Genomic DNA, 18,446 nt, shown 5'->3' on the forward strand with positions numbered 1-18,446 from the left:
AAAGGAGCCCTGCGTGTCCTATTGGGTAGAGCCAGCATTGGAGGCTCTTCCTCCATACAGGTCTGCAGTTTAACCACAGTGCTGTTCACAGTACTTCAGTTCTCATTTGGTTGGCCATCCTTATACAGCAAGTACAGTCATTAGACATGCAGGCAAATTACACTGGGTTTAGGAAACTGTTGAAATATAAACTACTGTAATTTAGAGTCGTTGTATAGTCATGTAGAATTTTAGAAACTCTTTAGAAGCTAACGTATAGTAGTTGCATCGATTTGCCCTGTACTCTACAAGCTGACACGGACGCCAACATACACATATAGCCATGAAGTCATATCATGTTGAAGTGGGGGAGTAACACACTCCTACTCTTCAGTATGAGCTGAAAAGCTCTGCGCTTGACAAACTGTGTATATTCTGGATACATTAGTGAAGTACGGAAATTATTTCTAAGAGAAGCTACTGTACACTACAGACTTACAGTATGCAGACCCCTTATCTATATACTGTACACAGCTCTGGAAGGAAATGACCACTGCACATTTTTCTGATGTCATCCTACGGTTGCTAAGTGACATTCGAAAAAAGTTGACGGTCATATTCAAATTTGCAGTGGTCTCTTAATTTTGACTGTGACCCATCAACTCATTCAAATGTCACTCAGCAACCGCAGGATGACATCAGAAAAATGTGCAGGGGCCTTCTTCCTTTTTTTCTAGAGCTGCATGTCTCTCTGAGAAGACCTCATGGCCTAGACTGTGGCACAAGGCGTCTGATGAGTGATGCTGCTGATGTTGTAGATGTCTTCATGTTTTCCCCTAAACCACGATTATCACGCTGAAGAAGAGCTTTTAGCTGGAAAGGTCTGTGGAGTGAATCAACGTTTTTTTTTAGGGAATTGTGATTGCTGTCCTTTACCCCATACATTCATTATGCTACAGTAAGGGTTCAGCACCCACTTGACTTTGATCAGAGGGTGTTGAGTTTGTTTTACCTAAACCACAAAATTATCATTTTCAGTAAAGTCAGAGTTTTTGTCTGATATCAGTGCTATGTTCAGCTTTCTTCAATGTAATAATAATAATAATAATAATATTCATGTGTCATATCTGTTTTAATATCCTTAGTTTCACTGTGAGATACGGAGTGAAAAAAGATAAGATTGCCATGAGTACTGTATGTGCCTGTGTGCTTTTTGCTGAAATGTCAGTGGGCTGCAGTCTGTTCATCATGTAGACAGGGCTCTGCTGACAGATGAAGCGTTGTATGGGCTTATACAGTGCCTATAGAAAGTTATCATACCCTTTTGAAATAGTTACTTTTTTTGTCTTACAGCCTGAAATCAAAACCCATTTTAAAAAAAAATCTTTTCCAGTTTTATTGACAAATTTAGCTGTACAACATCAAAATAATGAAAAAAAAGTCAACAGTTCTGAAAATTAATAAAAAATTAAAAACTAGAATAACAGGGTTGGAAAAGTCATCATACCCCTGACTTAATACTTTGTAAAGCTTCCTTTTGCTTTCATTACAGCCATCAATCTGTTTGGATATGTCTCTATTATAGCTTTGCACACCTAGATAGGGGAATATTTGCCCAATTTTCCCTGCAGAAATGTTAAAATTTAGTCAAATTCTGTGGGGAATGGCGATGGACTGCTCTCTTCAAGTCAATCCACATATTTTCTATAGAATTTAAGTCAGGGCTCTGACTTTGCCACTCAAGGATATTCACCATCCTATCCTTAAGCCACTGCTTTGTTCTTTTGGCAGTATGTTTAGGATTTTTGTTGTGTTGGAAGGCGAATGACCTCCCCATCCTCAGGTGTTTAGGAGAGGGACGCAGGTTTTCCTCAAGAATTTTGGTGTACTTGGCAGCATCCATTTTCCCTTCTATCCTGACCAATTGCCCAGTCCCCGCTGAAGAGAAACATCCCCAAAACATAATGTTGCCTCCACCATGCTTCAAAGTAGGTATGGTGTGTTTTGGGTGTGTTTGGGTGTGTATACTGTGTTTGGTTAGCGCCTGGAGCTCAGTCCAAAAACTTCAATCTTAGTCTCCAAAAAGTTCGATCTTAGTCTCATCTGACCATATAAGCTTTTTCCACATGGTAGCAGAATATTCCAGATGTGTTTTTGCACTGAACTCCAAGCGCAATGTTTGGCGAAAACCAACACAGTACACCACCCAAAACACACCATACCTAGTGTGAAGCATGGTGGGGGCAACATTATGTTGTGGGGATGTTTCTTTTCAGCGGGAACTGGGCAATTGGTCAGGATAGAAGGGAAAATGGATGCTGCCAAGTACACCCACATTCTTAAGGAAAACCTGCGTTCCTCTCCTAGACAGCTGAGGATGGGGAGGTCATTCGCCTTCCAACACAACAATAATCCTAAACATACTGCCAAAAGAACAAAGCAGTGGCTTAAGGATAGGATGGTGAATATCCTTGAGTGGCAAAGTCAGAGCCCTGACTTAAATCCTATAGAAAATATGTGGATTGACTTGCAAAAGAGCAGTCCATCACCATTCCCTACAGAATTTGACTAAATTTTAACATTTCTGTACGGAAAATTGGGCAAATATTCCCCTCTCTAGGTGTGCAAAGCTATAATAGAGACATGTCCAAACAGATTGATGGCTGTAATGAAAGCAAAAGGAAGCTTTACAAAGTATTAAGTCAGGGGTATGATGACTTTTCCAACCCTGTTATTCTAGTTTTTAATTTTTTATTAATTTTCAGAACTGTTGACTTTTTTTTCATTATTTTGATGTTGTACAGCTAAATTTGTCAATAAAACTGGAAAAGATTTTTTTTTTAAATGGGTTTTGATTTCAGGCTGTAATACAAAAAAAGTAACTATTTCAAAAGGGTATGATGACTTTCTATAGGCACTGTATATGGACCAACACTCCCCACTAATGGCCATAGGACAGCAGTGCAACAGTCAACAGCTCAAACTCCTCCGCTTGCTTGTCTAGCTGGTTATGTTTCTTAAATGTGTCTTTCTGTCTGTTTAACGCTCACTTTTAATCAGTGGTACACGTTAACCTACATACTGAAAAAGTCATGTACTGTGCTTGCAACTGTTTTGTTTGATGCTGTTTGTGTTTTGTTGCTACTTTATACGTTGAGGATTTGTGGTGTAGTTTTCTGTTGTGTGTCATGTTGTGTGTGTTCATTCGTTTGGTGTGTGGCGTTTGTAAATGTGAGGCCCTAACCCTCTGCTGCTCTCCCATGGCGTAGAGTTTCCTGAGCCGCAGACTGAAGGGTTCCATTAAGCGGGCCAAGAGCCAGCCCAAACTGGACCGCACCAGCAGCTTCCGCCACATGATCCTGCCCCGGTTCCGCAGCGCTGATCAGGAACGGTACGTCAACCCCTACCACCCCACTGACCTATCCCCCTATTCTTCCTACATGTACCACCCCACCACCACATACCCCCACTATTCCTACCACCCCGCCACCCTATCCGCCCCATTCCTACCACCCCACCATCACATACCCCCCTATTCTTCCTACCTGTACCACCCCACCATCACATATCCCCACTATTCCTACCACCCCACTATCACTTATCCCCTCTATTCCTACCACCCCCCCCCCCAACACACACACACACACACACACACACACACACACACATACTGTACACACTCTCATTCTCTCTCACTCCTCTCTCTCTCACGCACACACGGATGGACACACACGGTGTGTTTGTGTGTGTGTTTGTTAATATGTGTGTGGGTGTGCCTGTCAGCAAAGCTCAGCGGAGTCTCTCTGCCTGTTACCTTGAGAGAGAGACTGCTTGGCTGGCCCGTCTAATAGCATCACCACCAGTCACCTGTAACCTCCCAGAGGCTCTGATGCTCCCATGGTGTTTCCTCATCGCTCTTATTTTGACGCATTGTGTTTATATTAGGGCTGTCAAAATAACATGTTCATTTCGATTAATTTATTACAGAAAGAATAGCGTGTTAAAAAAGTGACGTTGATTAATCACAGTGACATTTTGTAGTGACATTCAGTGACATCTATTCTCTACTATTTCTGTAGTAAGGCATTTCTGTTACCTTGAATTCGTCAAGTTTGAAGTATCACCTCAATGCAAAGCAATCCGGATGTGCGAGTTACTGTAGCACACCTCTCAATGACAATTATGCTAAATGCAAGCCACCAGCCTTGACAAAGTAAACTTGGCAAATATATTGTCAACTTAGCCTACCCTATGACCGATTAACAAAGTAACCAACAAACTCGCTTACTAAATCGACTTATTTTGTTGCACACTTGAAACAAAATGTCTTCACAATTATTACTCCACATGTCATTGACAGTGAGTTGAAACTTCAGTCATTTATCATGCTAAAAGTCTGACACCAGGCACTGCACTGATGCCTACAACAATGGGGTGTAAATGGGCAAAATATACGACAATATATTTCCCACTTTTATACGTGTTCTGTCTACGTCCGGCGCTTCGATGAGGTTGAATTGGACTGTAAAAATATCTGAGAAGTTAGATGGCAATTGTATTAGGAATTTCACCACGATTAAATCTGACTCCATAGATTGTATTGTAACCTCTAATAAATGACCAAATAACTAGTTTGTTGAACTATGGCAGAGAATGGCACAACTAGACTTTAGAGATATGCAAACTGAACGAGGAGAATTAACCATTTATTAGGCCTTAAGCCTTAGGTAAGAGTAAAAGTATCAGTAATTATCCTTAAACAAAGTAACAAAGGATAAGTAATCTTAACCTCAAAACAAACAATAAACTTGGACTTAAACCTTAACACGTTACCAAGTTAAAATGCTACATACACCAGATAAAACAATATATCAAATAATGAAAATAACAAACCCCATAAAGAAATCAAAAGATAGAGAGAGAGAGAGAAAGGCAGGGAGAGAGAGAGAGAGAAAGAGAGGGGCAGAGAGGTCAGTGTGACCTCTTGCCTAGACCAGAGCAGAGCAGGAAGAGAGAGCTCTTGCCCAAAGCTGAGAAAGTGAGAGAAAGAGCGCATCACACCAAGAGATTCCCTTTTCATCCATCCAGCCACTCCCGACTCAGCAGGGCTTCTTTACCTGAAAGTGGGTGTGGCGTCTAAAACTATATAGTGTATTTCTTAGTCTATAACCATGTACAAATATTAGATTGCAATGAAACTGTGATTAGGCTGTTGCCCACATTACAAGTATTAATTCAAGACCAAACATGGATGTATTACATTTACAACATACATTTTATGAGTATTTCAGAAGTTGTCAATTTGACTTTCACTGAATCGATGGGGGAAGTGTTGATGGCTGCTTGATGGGGTTCCGGCCACAGCCAGCTGAGACAACAATGAGCTATCAGAAGCTCACACAGATGTAAATTAGCAGCAAAAGGCATTCAGCTCTCATCTGCCTCAAAGGAATCTGAAAACCTGCCTTACAGATTGGGGAAATTATAATAAAAGAGAGAGACGTTGAACATTAAAATCTGTAACGTTGGTTTGGTTCTTCACAGATCTCATCTACCAAAATCATTTTTAAAATGTGTTCAGAGCAAAAATGAATGCATGAGATTCATTTAGATTAATTAATCACAGAGTATGTAATTAATGAGATACATTTTTTAATGGCTCGGCAGCCCTAGTTTATATACAATACGTGTGTGTATATAAAACATGTTATGCATTTTTCAAGGCTAACTAAAAGTTCCAGCAGGGATTCCAGCATGTTCTTCAAATCGTTTTCCTTATACATCCTTATGGACTCCTCATACACATACAGTAGGATACATGTGCTTGCTCTATGGCAACTTCATGATTATCATGTATTCCAAACACACTGTCAAAACACTACCTTGAAAAGTTACACCGTCAGAGTCTGGTGCATCCGTTCTCATGGTTTATTCATTCACTGGACCTAACGCAAGAAAGGCAGGTCAAAGAATTTTGAAGTTTGTGTAGGCTACTTTCACTAAGGCCACAGCCAGTCTTCATATGACGTGCTTCAAAGCTACTGTGTAATTTCCTTTTCAAAGCCATCTCTCTTCAAGGTATCCCCAACTTCGATAGTGTCTCCTGACTTAGAGCTGCTTTCTGTTGAGCCAACCTGCTGCAGTTTATCCACTCACCATCGCTGGTCTACACCTTTTGTTTTTAAATTACATTTACATTTGTATTTATTAATCTAGCAGATGCTTTTTATCCAAAGCGACTTAAGTCAATTATATTATAAGGGCCAGTTACATTGTTCCTGGAGCAACTCAGGGTTAAGTGCCTTGCTCAAGGGCACAACAGTGGAAGCCGGATATAGAACCAACAACTTTTCTTGTTTCATTTATCAGAGCTATTATTTCCTTCAAAGTTACGTGCTGTTGGTTAGTGCGTAATATCCAACCCCAGTAGGTATTGATAGCCGCTCAAAGCGCCCATCTGCATACGTATGACTAATCCAAAGGGCTATTTCAGGTGCATCAGTAGCCGTTAAATAGAGCTAATGATGTGGTAGACTGATGAAGTTCCTACTGTGCAGGAAATGGTGGAGTGAGGTTGGTGATGCCCTGTCAGGAGGACGCCTCGTCTAGTCTGTGATTTAGTGTGACGCATGAGCTGCGTGTGTCGGCAGTGATGTGATGTGATGTGCCGACCAGTCCGTCTATCGCCGTCCTCTCATCACGGGCCCCCTTCCTGGTCCTCTCTTTTGACCCGGTGTGCGCGTGTGCGTGCGCGCTTGCGCTCGCACACACACACTCACACACACACACACACACACACACACACACACACACACACACACACACACACACACACATACAGTACATACATACACACACACACACACACACACACACACTCACACACACACACACACCTACTGTACACGTGCATATACACACACACACACCCACACAAACATTTTTGTCCCTTGTAATACGCCTTATTAGGTCCCACAGTTTACATAACAATGTGATTTCCTCTGAGAGGTCTCTCCCTGTCTCCCCACCTTTTTATCTATCTCTTCCTCTCTCTCTCTCTTTCTCTCTTTCTCTCTCTCTGTCTCTCTCATCTTCCTCCTCCCATCATCCCATCGCCATCCTGCTCATACTCTCTCCCTATTCCTCTTTCTCTCTCTCTCTTTCTCTTTCTCTCTTTCTCTCTCTATCCTATTCTCCCTCATTCTCTCTCCCTCCCCCACTCTTGCTTTTATTTTTCTCATTCTGACTCATTCCTTTGGGTCTATTTATAACCCTTCCTCTCAACATCCATGCCTCTCTCCATTCCTCTCTCTCCCCTCTCTCTCTCTCTCCTACTCTCTCTCTCTTTCTCTCTCTCCTCTCTCTCTCCCTCTCCCTTCCTCTGTCACCGCTCTGTATGTATTTAATGCTCCGATGCACATATTACTTGTGAATGTATACAAAGCACTGAGACCAGGGGGATCGCAAGGCTCTCGGATTCATCAGGGACACAATAGTAGGGACTTTGCACTTTCCTTTACTTCTGTCTGTCTCGCGCGCTAACATTCTCTTTCCTGCATGCTCGTTTTCTGCCTATGTTAATGTATGAGTGAATGAGTGTGTGTGTGTGTGTGTGTGTGTGTGTCTGTGTGTGTGTGTGTGTGTGTGTGTGTGTGTGTGTTGTGTGAGTGTGTAAATGTATATACATGTGTCACTGTACGTATGTGCTAGGGGGTTACAGTGTGTGACATAATTGCTAGGGCACCACAGACATCTCTGTGCATAGCAGACGTCTAAATAGGCAGTTTAGGGTAAACATCTCCAGGGAGATCGAATGAAATAAATATGTACATTTATCTCCTCGTCTGTGTTCAGATGTTCTGTAAAACTGGTGGCAAACAGGTGTTAGTGCTCAGAGCTTTCACTGGGTTTCACAAATGTGTCATACTGTAATCAGTAAATAAGTTATCACAATCTTCAGTGACTATTCCTTGTTTCCTGTACTCATAAGACCCGAAATGTTCTCTGAAAAGAATTGAGGAGTTAAGGTTGTCCATGCACAGCCCATTAAATAAAAAATAATTCCACTCTATTTCATTGGCTTTGTATCAGAGTTCCACATCGCTCACAGACTAACCTCAATTAGAATATATTGCTGCCTTGCACTCTAGGTTTCGCTGAAATACTTTTTTTTTTGTTTCCTTCTCTTTCTGTCTTTGTCCCTTTCTCACCCATCTGGGCTGTTGGCTGCAGGACTCGCCTGATGCAGAGCTTCAAGGAGTCCCATTCCCATGAGTCTTTGCTGTCTCCCAGTAGTGCAGCGGAGGCCCTGGACCTCACCCTGGACGAGGATGCCATCATCAAGCCTGTCCACTCCAGCATCCTGGGCCAGGAGTATTGCTTTGAGGTGGGGGCCGTCTTCTCAAAGGCTGAAGGAGTTCAGCTCCATCGTGAGGCAGTAGTTGTTGGTCCCTCTCTGTGGTCCTCTGCAGGTGTTTCAGGTTCCTCTGGTCGTGATCTGTTGAACTTTGTGCAACACTAGGCTTGAGGGTAACCAGGTGCTTTAAAGGAGAACTCTGGCATTCTTAGCTGCAGCAACTCAAATTACTGTAGGTAGCAGATGATAGTACTCGGTGACCTTGAGAAACAGAGATGTGAAAAATGGCCGAAGCTCTCCTTTAAAGCAATCAGTTACGAGCTAAAATGGCTGGTTACATACATATGTGACTGTGCCGGACTGCAATATAATGGTGGCACAACTGTGTAGGAGGCATTGTAATCCCCACAGTGATATTACCGCCATCTGGCAGTCTGAAGCATGCAGTGCTATGTTAAGGGTTTGAGAGGAGAAGCTGGCGGTGTGGAGCTGTGGCACCCACACAAGTTCTTGTAGGCCCATATCCGAGTTGATTAACTTTCTTTTGTCCCTTTTGGTGGTGCCAGATTACGAGCCTCATGAAGGCTTATGTCCCCAATCGGATCTTCTCCACAGATGTTGTACCTCCCCTACTTCCAGGAAACGACATCTCTTACTCCAGCATCCTCAGATTAGATATTGTAGCCCTTAGCCACCAGGCGTATCCCTCTGGTTTTGTTGGTGCGGTGCTGGGCGTTTCATCTCTCTGCGTATGTCTTGCTGTAAAATTCAGGTGACGACGGCTTCGGGAACAAAGTGCTTCGCATGCCGCTCTGCCGCAGAGAGAGACAAATGGATCGAGAATCTTCAGAGAGCCGTCAAGCCCAACAAGGTACAACAAAAAAAGCAACCCAAAAAAAAAAGAGAGCGAATTTGAAGACTGGCGTGTAGAGATATCTGCTGTTCACCATCTCTTCACACTCCCATGCTTCCCATTTGTCTGATGTAATCAAGGTGTCTCTCACACATGCCCATCTTTAATCTCTCCACGCACGCCTGCTCATGTTATCTTTTCATTTTCAGTCAAGTGCACTTGAGGCAGATGTCATTTTGCATTCTATCATCAGCCTGGCAAAATACCTTTCCTATTTGGAGTGTAAGCGTTCCATGAAAATGTTATAGGAGGATTTTTTTTTTTTTTTTTGGAGGGACGGAAGGAGAGGGATACAGAGAATGAGAGAGAAAGAGAGAGACAGAGGGAGAGGGTGGGAGACACTGAGAGAGAGGTAGAGAGAGAGAGGGAGAGAGAGAAAGCGTCAGTCGTTAGAGCATGACTGTGATTGCCTGGATGGCTCAGTTTGCTCATCCAATCCAGATGCGCTGACAGCGGGAGCCTAGAATCGAGCCCTCGAGCACCAAGGACATGCCACAGGAAATAGGAGATAGGAAATAGACATGTTTTCATACAACACACAGCACGATCATTACAAACCTTAGATGCCCAGGCTACCAGACGAGCTACCAAACCAAGGCAAAAGACAGCAATGAATGCTCTGATAATGTTTTGTATGTGAAGTCTGGAGAGCTTACTTTCTTTCAGGCCAGCTGACGACTGAAGAAGGAACGTTTACTGAAATGCTGAATATATTTAGCTGTCTATATACAGCATTAAGGTAGGGGGTGGAAGGAAAGGAGTTTGCTGAGCAGAGAGAGAGAGAGAGAGAAAGAAAGAGAGAGACAGAGAGAGACAGAGAGAGAGAGAGAACAATCTAGTAGCATGTGGATTGGAATAAATGAGTCACCATTCTCTTAAAAGCAATTCTTTGCAATCAGCCTGGCGCTGTCATCTCCCTGTGGGAATTTCAAATATAGTCCCGACTTCATAATCATCCTTGATCGAAGGAGAGTGGGAAAAAAAAGGTTCACTTCCTCTTAAGATTATTGCCAGCCACCCCCCCCCTCCCCCTCCACACACACACACACACACACACCACCACCACTCATTCTCTCACCTGCTTTCCCAAGATGCACACTCACACATTAGCTCTCTCGCCACTACCCAGCATCCTCTCTGTCTCCCCCTCCTCCTCCTCCTCCTCCTCCTCCTCTGCGCCACTCTCTGGTCTCACCTGTCCCTTCCGCTGTGTCCCCCCCTCTCCCGCTCCTCGTGACCGGCCATCGCAGGACAACAGCCGGCGGGTGGACAACGTGCTGAAGCTGTGGATCATCGAGGCGCGCGAGCTGCCGCCCAAGAAGCGCTACTACTGCGAGCTGTGCCTGGACGACATGCTGTACGCGCGCACCACCAGCAAGCCGCGCACCGACACCGTCTTCTGGGGCGAGCACTTCGAGTTCAACAACCTGCCGGCCGTCCGCAACCTCCGCCTGCACCTGTACAAGGAGACCGACAAGAAGAGACGCAAGGTGAGCGGTGGAAAGTTGAAAGGTGAAAGGTGATAGGAGACGCAAGGTGATTAGCATGCGTTTGTTTAAGTTTGACGATTACTTTTTCACGGCCGCTGGCTTACGGTTTGTTTCCGGTGGATATGCGAAACTAGTTTGCCACTGTCAGTGATGGGATCAGTGCTGTTTTATTGTCATTCGGTAATTAGGACATTTTGTTGTTGTTGTTGTTGTTGTTTTTCCCCACACAAACTGTAATCCTAATTTGTGCTGCCATTGTTGTTTCATTTTTGCAATCTATTTTTTTTTCCAGTAATGTGTTGTTTTCCATTTGATAACACAAACAAAGTCAGATTCATCCACTGTGCTAAGCTGTCCGAGAGTGGAAAAGTGGATTCACTTTCTCTCTCTCTCTCTCTCTCTCTCTCTCTCTCTCTCTCTCTCCCTCTCTCTCTCTTTCTCTATCCTCATTCTGCAGGAGAAGAGCACCTACTTAGGCCTGGTCAGCATCCCCATCTCCAGCATCACCGGCCGGCAGTTTGTGGAGCAGTGGTACCCCGTCATCCAGCCCAGCGTCCTGACCAAAGGGGGCGGCGTCGGGGGCGGCAAGATCATCAACGCCTCGCTGCGCCTCAAGTCGCGCTACCAGACCATGAGCATCCTGCCCATGGAGCTGTACAAGGAGTTCGCCGAGTACGTCACCAACAACTACCGCACGCTGTGCGCCGTGCTGGAGCCGCTGCTGAGCGTCAAGAGCAAAGAGGAGGTGGCCTGCGCCCTGGTGCACATCCTGCAGAGCACGGGGAAAGCAAAGGTAGCTCTGAGCCCTCTCAGCCACCGTAGTAACGTACCCATAGACCTCTGAAGTTCAACTGCAAAAAGATGATAGCCTTATTGTCGGCGAACTTCAGAGGTCTATTAGTTAGGGGTGCTGGTCAACATCCTCCAGAGCACGGGGAAAGCAAAGGTAGCTCTGAGCCCTCTCAGCCACCGTAGTCTCGTACCCATTAGTTAGGGGTGCTGGTCAACATCCTCCAGAGCACGGGGAAAGCAAAGGTAGCTCTGACCCCTCTCAGACACCGTGGTCTTGTACCCACATTAGTTAGGGGTGCTGGTCAACATCCTCCAGAGCATGGGGGGAAACAAAGGTAGCCCTGACTCTGACTCTGACACATCCTGCAGAGCACAGGGAGAGCCACGGTAGGGCACTGCTCCAGGGCATACGGTCATGTCTGGAGGTGTATCAGCTCAGCCGTGTCTGTGTCTCACTTGTCTTGAAGCCCTATTATGCAGTATTAGTCCTCTGATAAGTCCTCAGACAGACACAGTAGACAGATGTCTTCCTCGGGACTTGAGCATCTGCTACGACGCACTGTTAGCATACTGCTGGCAACACAAATGTGAAGCAAGTGATGCACTTCCTCGTTCTCTTAGTCTTATCTGTGCTTATGTTCTAATCCTCGGTTCCTTTTGTCTGGCCTCCACCAGGACTTTCTGTCGGATATGGCCATGTGTGAGGTGGACCGCTTCATCGACAGAGAGCACCTGATCTTCCGCGAGAACACCCTGGCCACCAAAGCTATAGAAGAGTACCTCAAACTGATTGGACATAAGTACCTCAAGGATGCTTTAGGTGATATGCCTCATCCGTATTCGAATTGCTGTGTACCTGGATATTTTGTGTGTGTGTGTGTGCGTGTGTGTGTGAGTGAGTGTGTGTATGTGTGTCTGCCGCAACTATATTATTTATACTGTATATACTTTGTTGTTTGTGAAGTTAACTCAACACCTGTGTGTAGGTGACTTCATCCGAGCCCTGTACGAGTCTGAGGAGAACTGTGAGGTGGACCCCATGAGAACCCCTCCCTCTGTCCTCGCCGACCACCAAGCCAACCTGCGCATGTGCTGTGAGCTGGCACTCTGCAAGATCGTCAACTCCCATTGGTTAGCCAAGACTTCACCTTGTCCAATCATCCCCTTGCACATGCAAAGTGACCAATGGTTAGGGCATACAATATATAAAACACAAGCTATTGCCACATGCAGTAGGGGCTAGTTTTGTCTAATTGTCCACATACTGAACAAGGCACACTGCAAACTCACTCATTCCTGACTGATATGACCAAATCACAGTTAAGAAGAACTATAATAATCTAGTCCATAGTGCTTTAATATTAATAATCCATAATAAGGTAATAATCCAGTACTAACACATATTATATTTATATTTCTCCTCAGGCAACCTGTAATTACATGTACTGTATGTGTATCATGAATAGCATTTCTCCATTTGATTCACACCTTACACCAGACCTACATGCAAGGTGTCGATATGACCCATGTATATGGCCTGTATATGTTTATACATGATGTACAGTATATATGACCCATGTACAGTATATTGTAATTCTTGTGTTTACTAAAGTCGTATTCAGACCTTAAGTGACTAGCGATAAGAGACAGTGGAATGTTAATGAAATTCAGCGGTTACAGGCAAAATAAGCATTTTCAAGGCAAAATGCCGTGCGATAAAGTTAGCGAGACTCCTGTGTGGCTTATTCTGTCTCTGGCAGCGTGTTCCCTCGCGAGCTCAAGGAGGTGTTCGCCTCGTGGCGGGTGCGCTGCGCCGAGCGTGGCCGCGAGGACATCGCCGACCGCCTCATCAGCGGCTCGCTCTTCCTGCGCTTCCTGTGTCCGGCCGTCATGTCGCCGTCGCTCTTCAACCTCACCCAGGAGTACCCGGACGAGCAGACGTCGCGCACCCTCACCCTCATCGCCAAGGTGGTGCAGAACTTGGCCAACTTCTCCAAGTGAGTCGCTTCCGCTGTCGCTCAGCCGCCTGTGAGCCGCTTTGACGCTAAGACACGGTTAATTGCGACGGGCGATTACGTCTTGTGTGTGCTCCTGCATTGTTGGCCAGAACGGCGTGATTGTTTTTTGTCCTTATCTCGCGGACGCGCTCTTGTTCTTCACTATCTGCTTCCTGTCTGTCACCTCCCTTGTGTGTGTTGCATTTTCGGCGTAATCACTTGCCTTTCTGTTGCTCTCTCGCTCAATCTATCTCTCTCTCTCGCTCTCTCTTGCTCAATCTATCTCTCTCTCTCTCTCTCACTCAATCTCTCTCTCTCTCTTTCTCTCTCACACACTCTCCTTATCTGTTGCAAACTCTTCCCTCTCTCCCTCTCTCCCTCTCTCTCTCTCTCTTGTTCTCTTGTCTGTCATTTTTTGTCTTTATCTCTCGTTTGTCATTTTTTTGTCCCCCCTCCACCCACCCCACACCACCGCCCCGCCCGCCCCCCCGCCCGCCCCACCCCCCCAGGTTTGGCACTAAGGAGGAGTACATGTGCTTCATGAACGAGTTCCTGGAGATGGAGTGGGGCTCCATGCAGCAGTTCCTGTACGAGATCTCCAACCTGGACAGCGTGACCAACGCGGGGGCCTTCGAGGGCTACATCGACCTGGGCCGCGAGCTCTCCATCCTGCACAGCCTGCTCTGGGAGGTCATGGCCCAGCTCAGCAAGGTGCTCAACGCAAACGTCAACATGCAGAACACACAGGCAGATGAGGACCACCACGCCTCAGTGAGCCTGACACAGATGATGATGATGATGATGATGATGATGATGATGGTGGTGATGATGATGATGGTGATGGTGATGGTGACAGTGTTGATGATGAGTATGATGCTGATGATGTTGATGATAATGACGGTGATGCTGATGATGATGATGATGATGATGATGATGCTGACGGTGAAGAATGGATGATGGATGAGGATGATGATGATGATGATGTTGACAGTGATAAGGTGATGGTTAATGAGTGCGCTCCCGCTGCTGAAGTTAATGGTGATGATTATAGAAATGGCGCTGGCAGCCAGTAAACTAAAACTAAATCAAACGTTTCCAGCCAGAAGTTTGTCCTTTGCAATTCTACTCTTTTTTTTTTCTCTCTAATTCCCTTTTCGGCTCTGACTGCATGTTTTATTTTGTGTTTTTTTTTTTTTTGCGCTTATGTTGTCGTGCCCTCCTCGTCAGGACGCCATCATCAAACTCGGCCCATTACCCCGGCTGCTTAACGACATCAGCATGGCCCTGCGCAACCCGCACCTCCAGCGGCAGCCCAGCCACCAGACGGACCGGCAGCAGGAGCGGCAGGCCGAGCGGCTCCGCTCCAGACCCAGCTTCAACCGGGGCGTCTCCTCCGACTTCCAGAACCTTATGATGCGGGACCTGAACAGGTGGGGCGGCTATTTCTGGGCGCAAGGGCAGAAGCGGAGGGGGAGGGGGCAGAGGCGAAGGGGGGGGGGGGGGGGTGCATGAGTGCCCTTGTGCTGACATGTTTCTGGTTCTCTCAGGGGCTTGTTTTTTGTGCTGCTAAAGGATAGTGCAACTCATCAATGCAAGGTGCAAATAAGGACAAAGTGGAAACTTAAAGGGACACTTCACCGATTAGCATTAAGCTTTGCATCTTCAGAAAACCAGTCATGTTTTTGAATGGTCGTGCATCATTCACTCAGTTTGCCTTGAGATGGGAGAAATACGGATTTCAATGAAACCCTTGAATAGGACTTCCTGCTTTCAATGATGTAAGAGATTTTTACATCATTGAAAGCAGGAAGTCCAACATTGAAATCTGTATTTCTCCCATCTCAAGGCAAACTGAGGGAATGATGCACGACCATTCACAAACATGACTGGTTTACTAAAGATACAAAGCTTAATGCTAATCGGTTCAATACTTCAATACTTAAGAAACTCATGGGCAATGTTCCACTGATCATGAATGTTGTGTTGGATTCCTTGGGTGATTTGAATCAAGTTTCATGCAGGATTAGAGCAGAGTCTGTGAAGACTTTGGTCCTTTTCAAGTGATAATTCAATGTGTTTGATTTTGATAGTTTTATTAACAATTAACAACAAAGGGATGTTGTCAACATTTATCGATACATACTGTAACTCTTATGTGCGCAAAGCTTTTCCAATAAACTGCCATCCAGATCCCTCTCCTATTCAGCAGTAGTGCTTACATATTATAAAACTTGCAGTTCCATAGATGTCACCCGCTTGCCTTCCCCGACCTCTGCCATGTCCGGTGGAGGTGTGGGCGTGCCCCAAAGGGCTGGGATGGGGGGGTTCATGGACCGCGACCACCCTCACCGAGCCTCGTCGAAAGACGTCTTCTACGTGACCCGACCCCCGTTGGCCCGCTCCAGCCCCGCCTACTGCACCAGCAGCTCCGACATCACTGAGCCGGACGCCAAGGTAAGGCCTGCTTCGCGCTGCCCGCTCACTCGCTTGCACCCAAGCTCCTTTTTTTTTATTAATGCTTTTAAGCTAAGAAAAGAAAGACAAAAAAAATGTTGTGACAAGGTGATGTTTAACTCCTCACGTTTGGTGGCTTGCTCTTCAGTGCATGCGTCCTGCAGAAGGGGGAAAGGACTTCCCAGTTGGTCCTGAGAGAAGATTGTTACAGTAGCTTTGCGCTTAGCAGCAGCAAGTGCCTTTGCCCAAATCTCCTCTCTGTTCCCACCAAGCGATAGAGGCTCTGACCGCAGTGGAGGACATCGGGGATGCCATGGGCGCTGTGTTTTGAAGAGAGCGATAAACACAAACTGTCAAAAGGATTGCATGATGTTTGCATTGCGGCATAGTTAAAGCTGCATGGCAAACAGCATATTGACCTTGGTCTACCCTACTGTACCCCCCCCCCCCCCCAAAGAAATCTTTCGTTTTTCAAAGTTATTGTAGAAGCTAATTGGCGACCTTGTTGGGAACACGTAAACCTCAAAGTCAGTTGTCCAATGATGTTAGGCGTGATGGAATTTTGTGCTCTGAAAGAAATTGGCATGCTTATTTTTCAATTTACTCAAATGCTGAAAATGCAAGCTCACGTACAGTAGCCCTTCAAATTTAAGTTGCAGAAAGTCAAGATTTGGCAGCCCAACCACATGTCATCCACCCAGACACACTGAGCCATCTCAGTGTTATGGTTTCACAAAAACGCCTATTTCCAGACATTTTGCTTTTCCATATTTCATCTCTTCATACCTTTTGGGATGCTGGATCCTGGATAACACATTTCACCCTCCACAGACTCCATTCATTATTTAACCGCACCAACCTATAATTTATTTTTTCTTTTGGAAAAAGGCGGAAAAAAAAAAGAAAAAAACCCATCAACAGCTAAAAAGTCCAATGTACATAACTGCAGCCTTTCCCCCTCCAGGTTCAGAGTGTTAATAAAAGCGTTTCTATGATGGACCTCCAGGAGTCGCGCATGAACAGCGTGTCTAATCTGCAGTCTGTGGGGGATATGCTCAACTCCTCCCAGGCCTCCCTCTCCGGCCTCGGCAGCTTCGGCGGCCTCGGAGGCTCCAGCGGCGGTGTCGGCGGCGGCGGCGGCGGCGGTAGCGGAGGCGGCGGGAGCGGCAGCGGGGGCCTGGGCGGTCAGCTGCGCGCTGGCGGCCGCCTGTCGGCCGGCTCGGGCGGCTCCAGCATGTCCGGCGGGCTGCGGCTGGGCCAGCTGAGCCAGATGGGCGCCACCACCGACTCGCTCTCCCAGCAGCAGCAGCAGCAGGCGGCCGCCATGCGCTACCCGCTCTCCTTCCAGAACCCGCTGTTCCACCTGGCCGCCGACGGGCCCCAGCACCAACACCACCACCCGCACCCCCATCAGCTCCACCACCAGCACCCGCACGGCGGCGGCGGCGGACGCGCCCAGCCCCCGCCCCCCCTGCTGCTCGCCCCGGAGCCCGACGGCGTCCACCAGGTCTACGCGCCGCAGTTCGGCCACAGCGGCTTCTCGCGCAGCGAGGACCTGTCCACCCTCCGCACGGCGGCCCACCTGGGCCAGCCCAGCATCATCCACTCGCACAGCTACAGCGACGACTACACGCGCCACAGCCAGGCCGACTACGGCCGCCGCCAGCTCTCCATGCACATGCAGGTAGGCCAAGGGCCAGGGCACACACATGCACACACACACACACACACACACACACACACACACACACACATACACGCACACACACACAACCCAGCTACCCTGGACACAGGATGCAGGCTGGGTGCACTGGGTGCATGTGCTGTACAGAAATAGAAACAGATATTCATCCAATTTCCACAGCGCAAAAAATCACCTCTCTCTCTCTCTCTCTCTCTCTCTCTCTCTCTCTCTCTCTCTGTCTCTCTGTCTTGCTCTCTGTCTCTGTCTCTCTCTCTCTCTCTCTATCTCTCTCTCTCTCTCTCTCTCTTTCTGTCTCTTGTCTGGTGTAGCTAGATCCATTGATTGCAATGGAAGCATCCTCCAGGACGTTTCTGCTTTAGTTGCATGTTCAGTGCAGCCCAGTGGTTCCTCCCAAGGGGGATATACTGTAGCATTGAGAGAGCAACCTCAATGCACTGGGGACCACATCTGCTCCAATCAGCAGAGTCTCTTTCTAGAACATCCGTCAGTACTGACAAGACCTCCTGCATGCAGACACACACACACACACACACACACACACACACACACACACACACACACACACACACACACTCACAAAAGTTGTGCTTTACAGCACCACATTCAACCGAAAATCTTCAGCGCTATGAGGCTCCTACGTGCTGATACTGACAGCAGGACATTGAGCATGGTGCCCCACAGTGCACACACACACACACACACACACACACACACACACACACACCACAGCATGATTGATAGGGTGACGGATTAGCAATGC

At 46.6% G+C, this 18,446-nt stretch overlaps 1 protein-coding gene across 1 annotated transcript in view; it reads left to right on the forward strand.

Moving 5' to 3' along the window:
- syngap1b (synaptic Ras GTPase activating protein 1b) overlaps positions 1–18,446 on the forward strand; it is a 98,470-nt gene that overhangs the window by 61,843 nt on the left and 18,181 nt on the right. The window contains exons 6-17 of the mRNA XM_062539697.1: positions 3,249–3,370; positions 8,212–8,365; positions 9,108–9,206; positions 10,499–10,738; positions 11,196–11,531; positions 12,206–12,350; positions 12,517–12,661; positions 13,291–13,527; positions 14,037–14,253; positions 14,755–14,957; positions 15,765–15,981; positions 16,988–17,665. Coding sequence (XP_062395681.1) covers positions 3,249–3,370; positions 8,212–8,365; positions 9,108–9,206; positions 10,499–10,738; positions 11,196–11,531; positions 12,206–12,350; positions 12,517–12,661; positions 13,291–13,527; positions 14,037–14,253; positions 14,755–14,957; positions 15,765–15,981; positions 16,988–17,665 — 2,793 coding nt within the window. The remainder of the gene's footprint in view (positions 1–3,248; positions 3,371–8,211; positions 8,366–9,107; positions 9,207–10,498; positions 10,739–11,195; positions 11,532–12,205; positions 12,351–12,516; positions 12,662–13,290; positions 13,528–14,036; positions 14,254–14,754; positions 14,958–15,764; positions 15,982–16,987; positions 17,666–18,446) is intronic.

Source organism: Sardina pilchardus, chromosome 6, assembly GCF_963854185.1.
Source record: "Sardina pilchardus chromosome 6, fSarPil1.1, whole genome shotgun sequence".
Taxonomy (NCBI): domain Eukaryota; kingdom Metazoa; phylum Chordata; class Actinopteri; order Clupeiformes; family Clupeidae; genus Sardina; species Sardina pilchardus.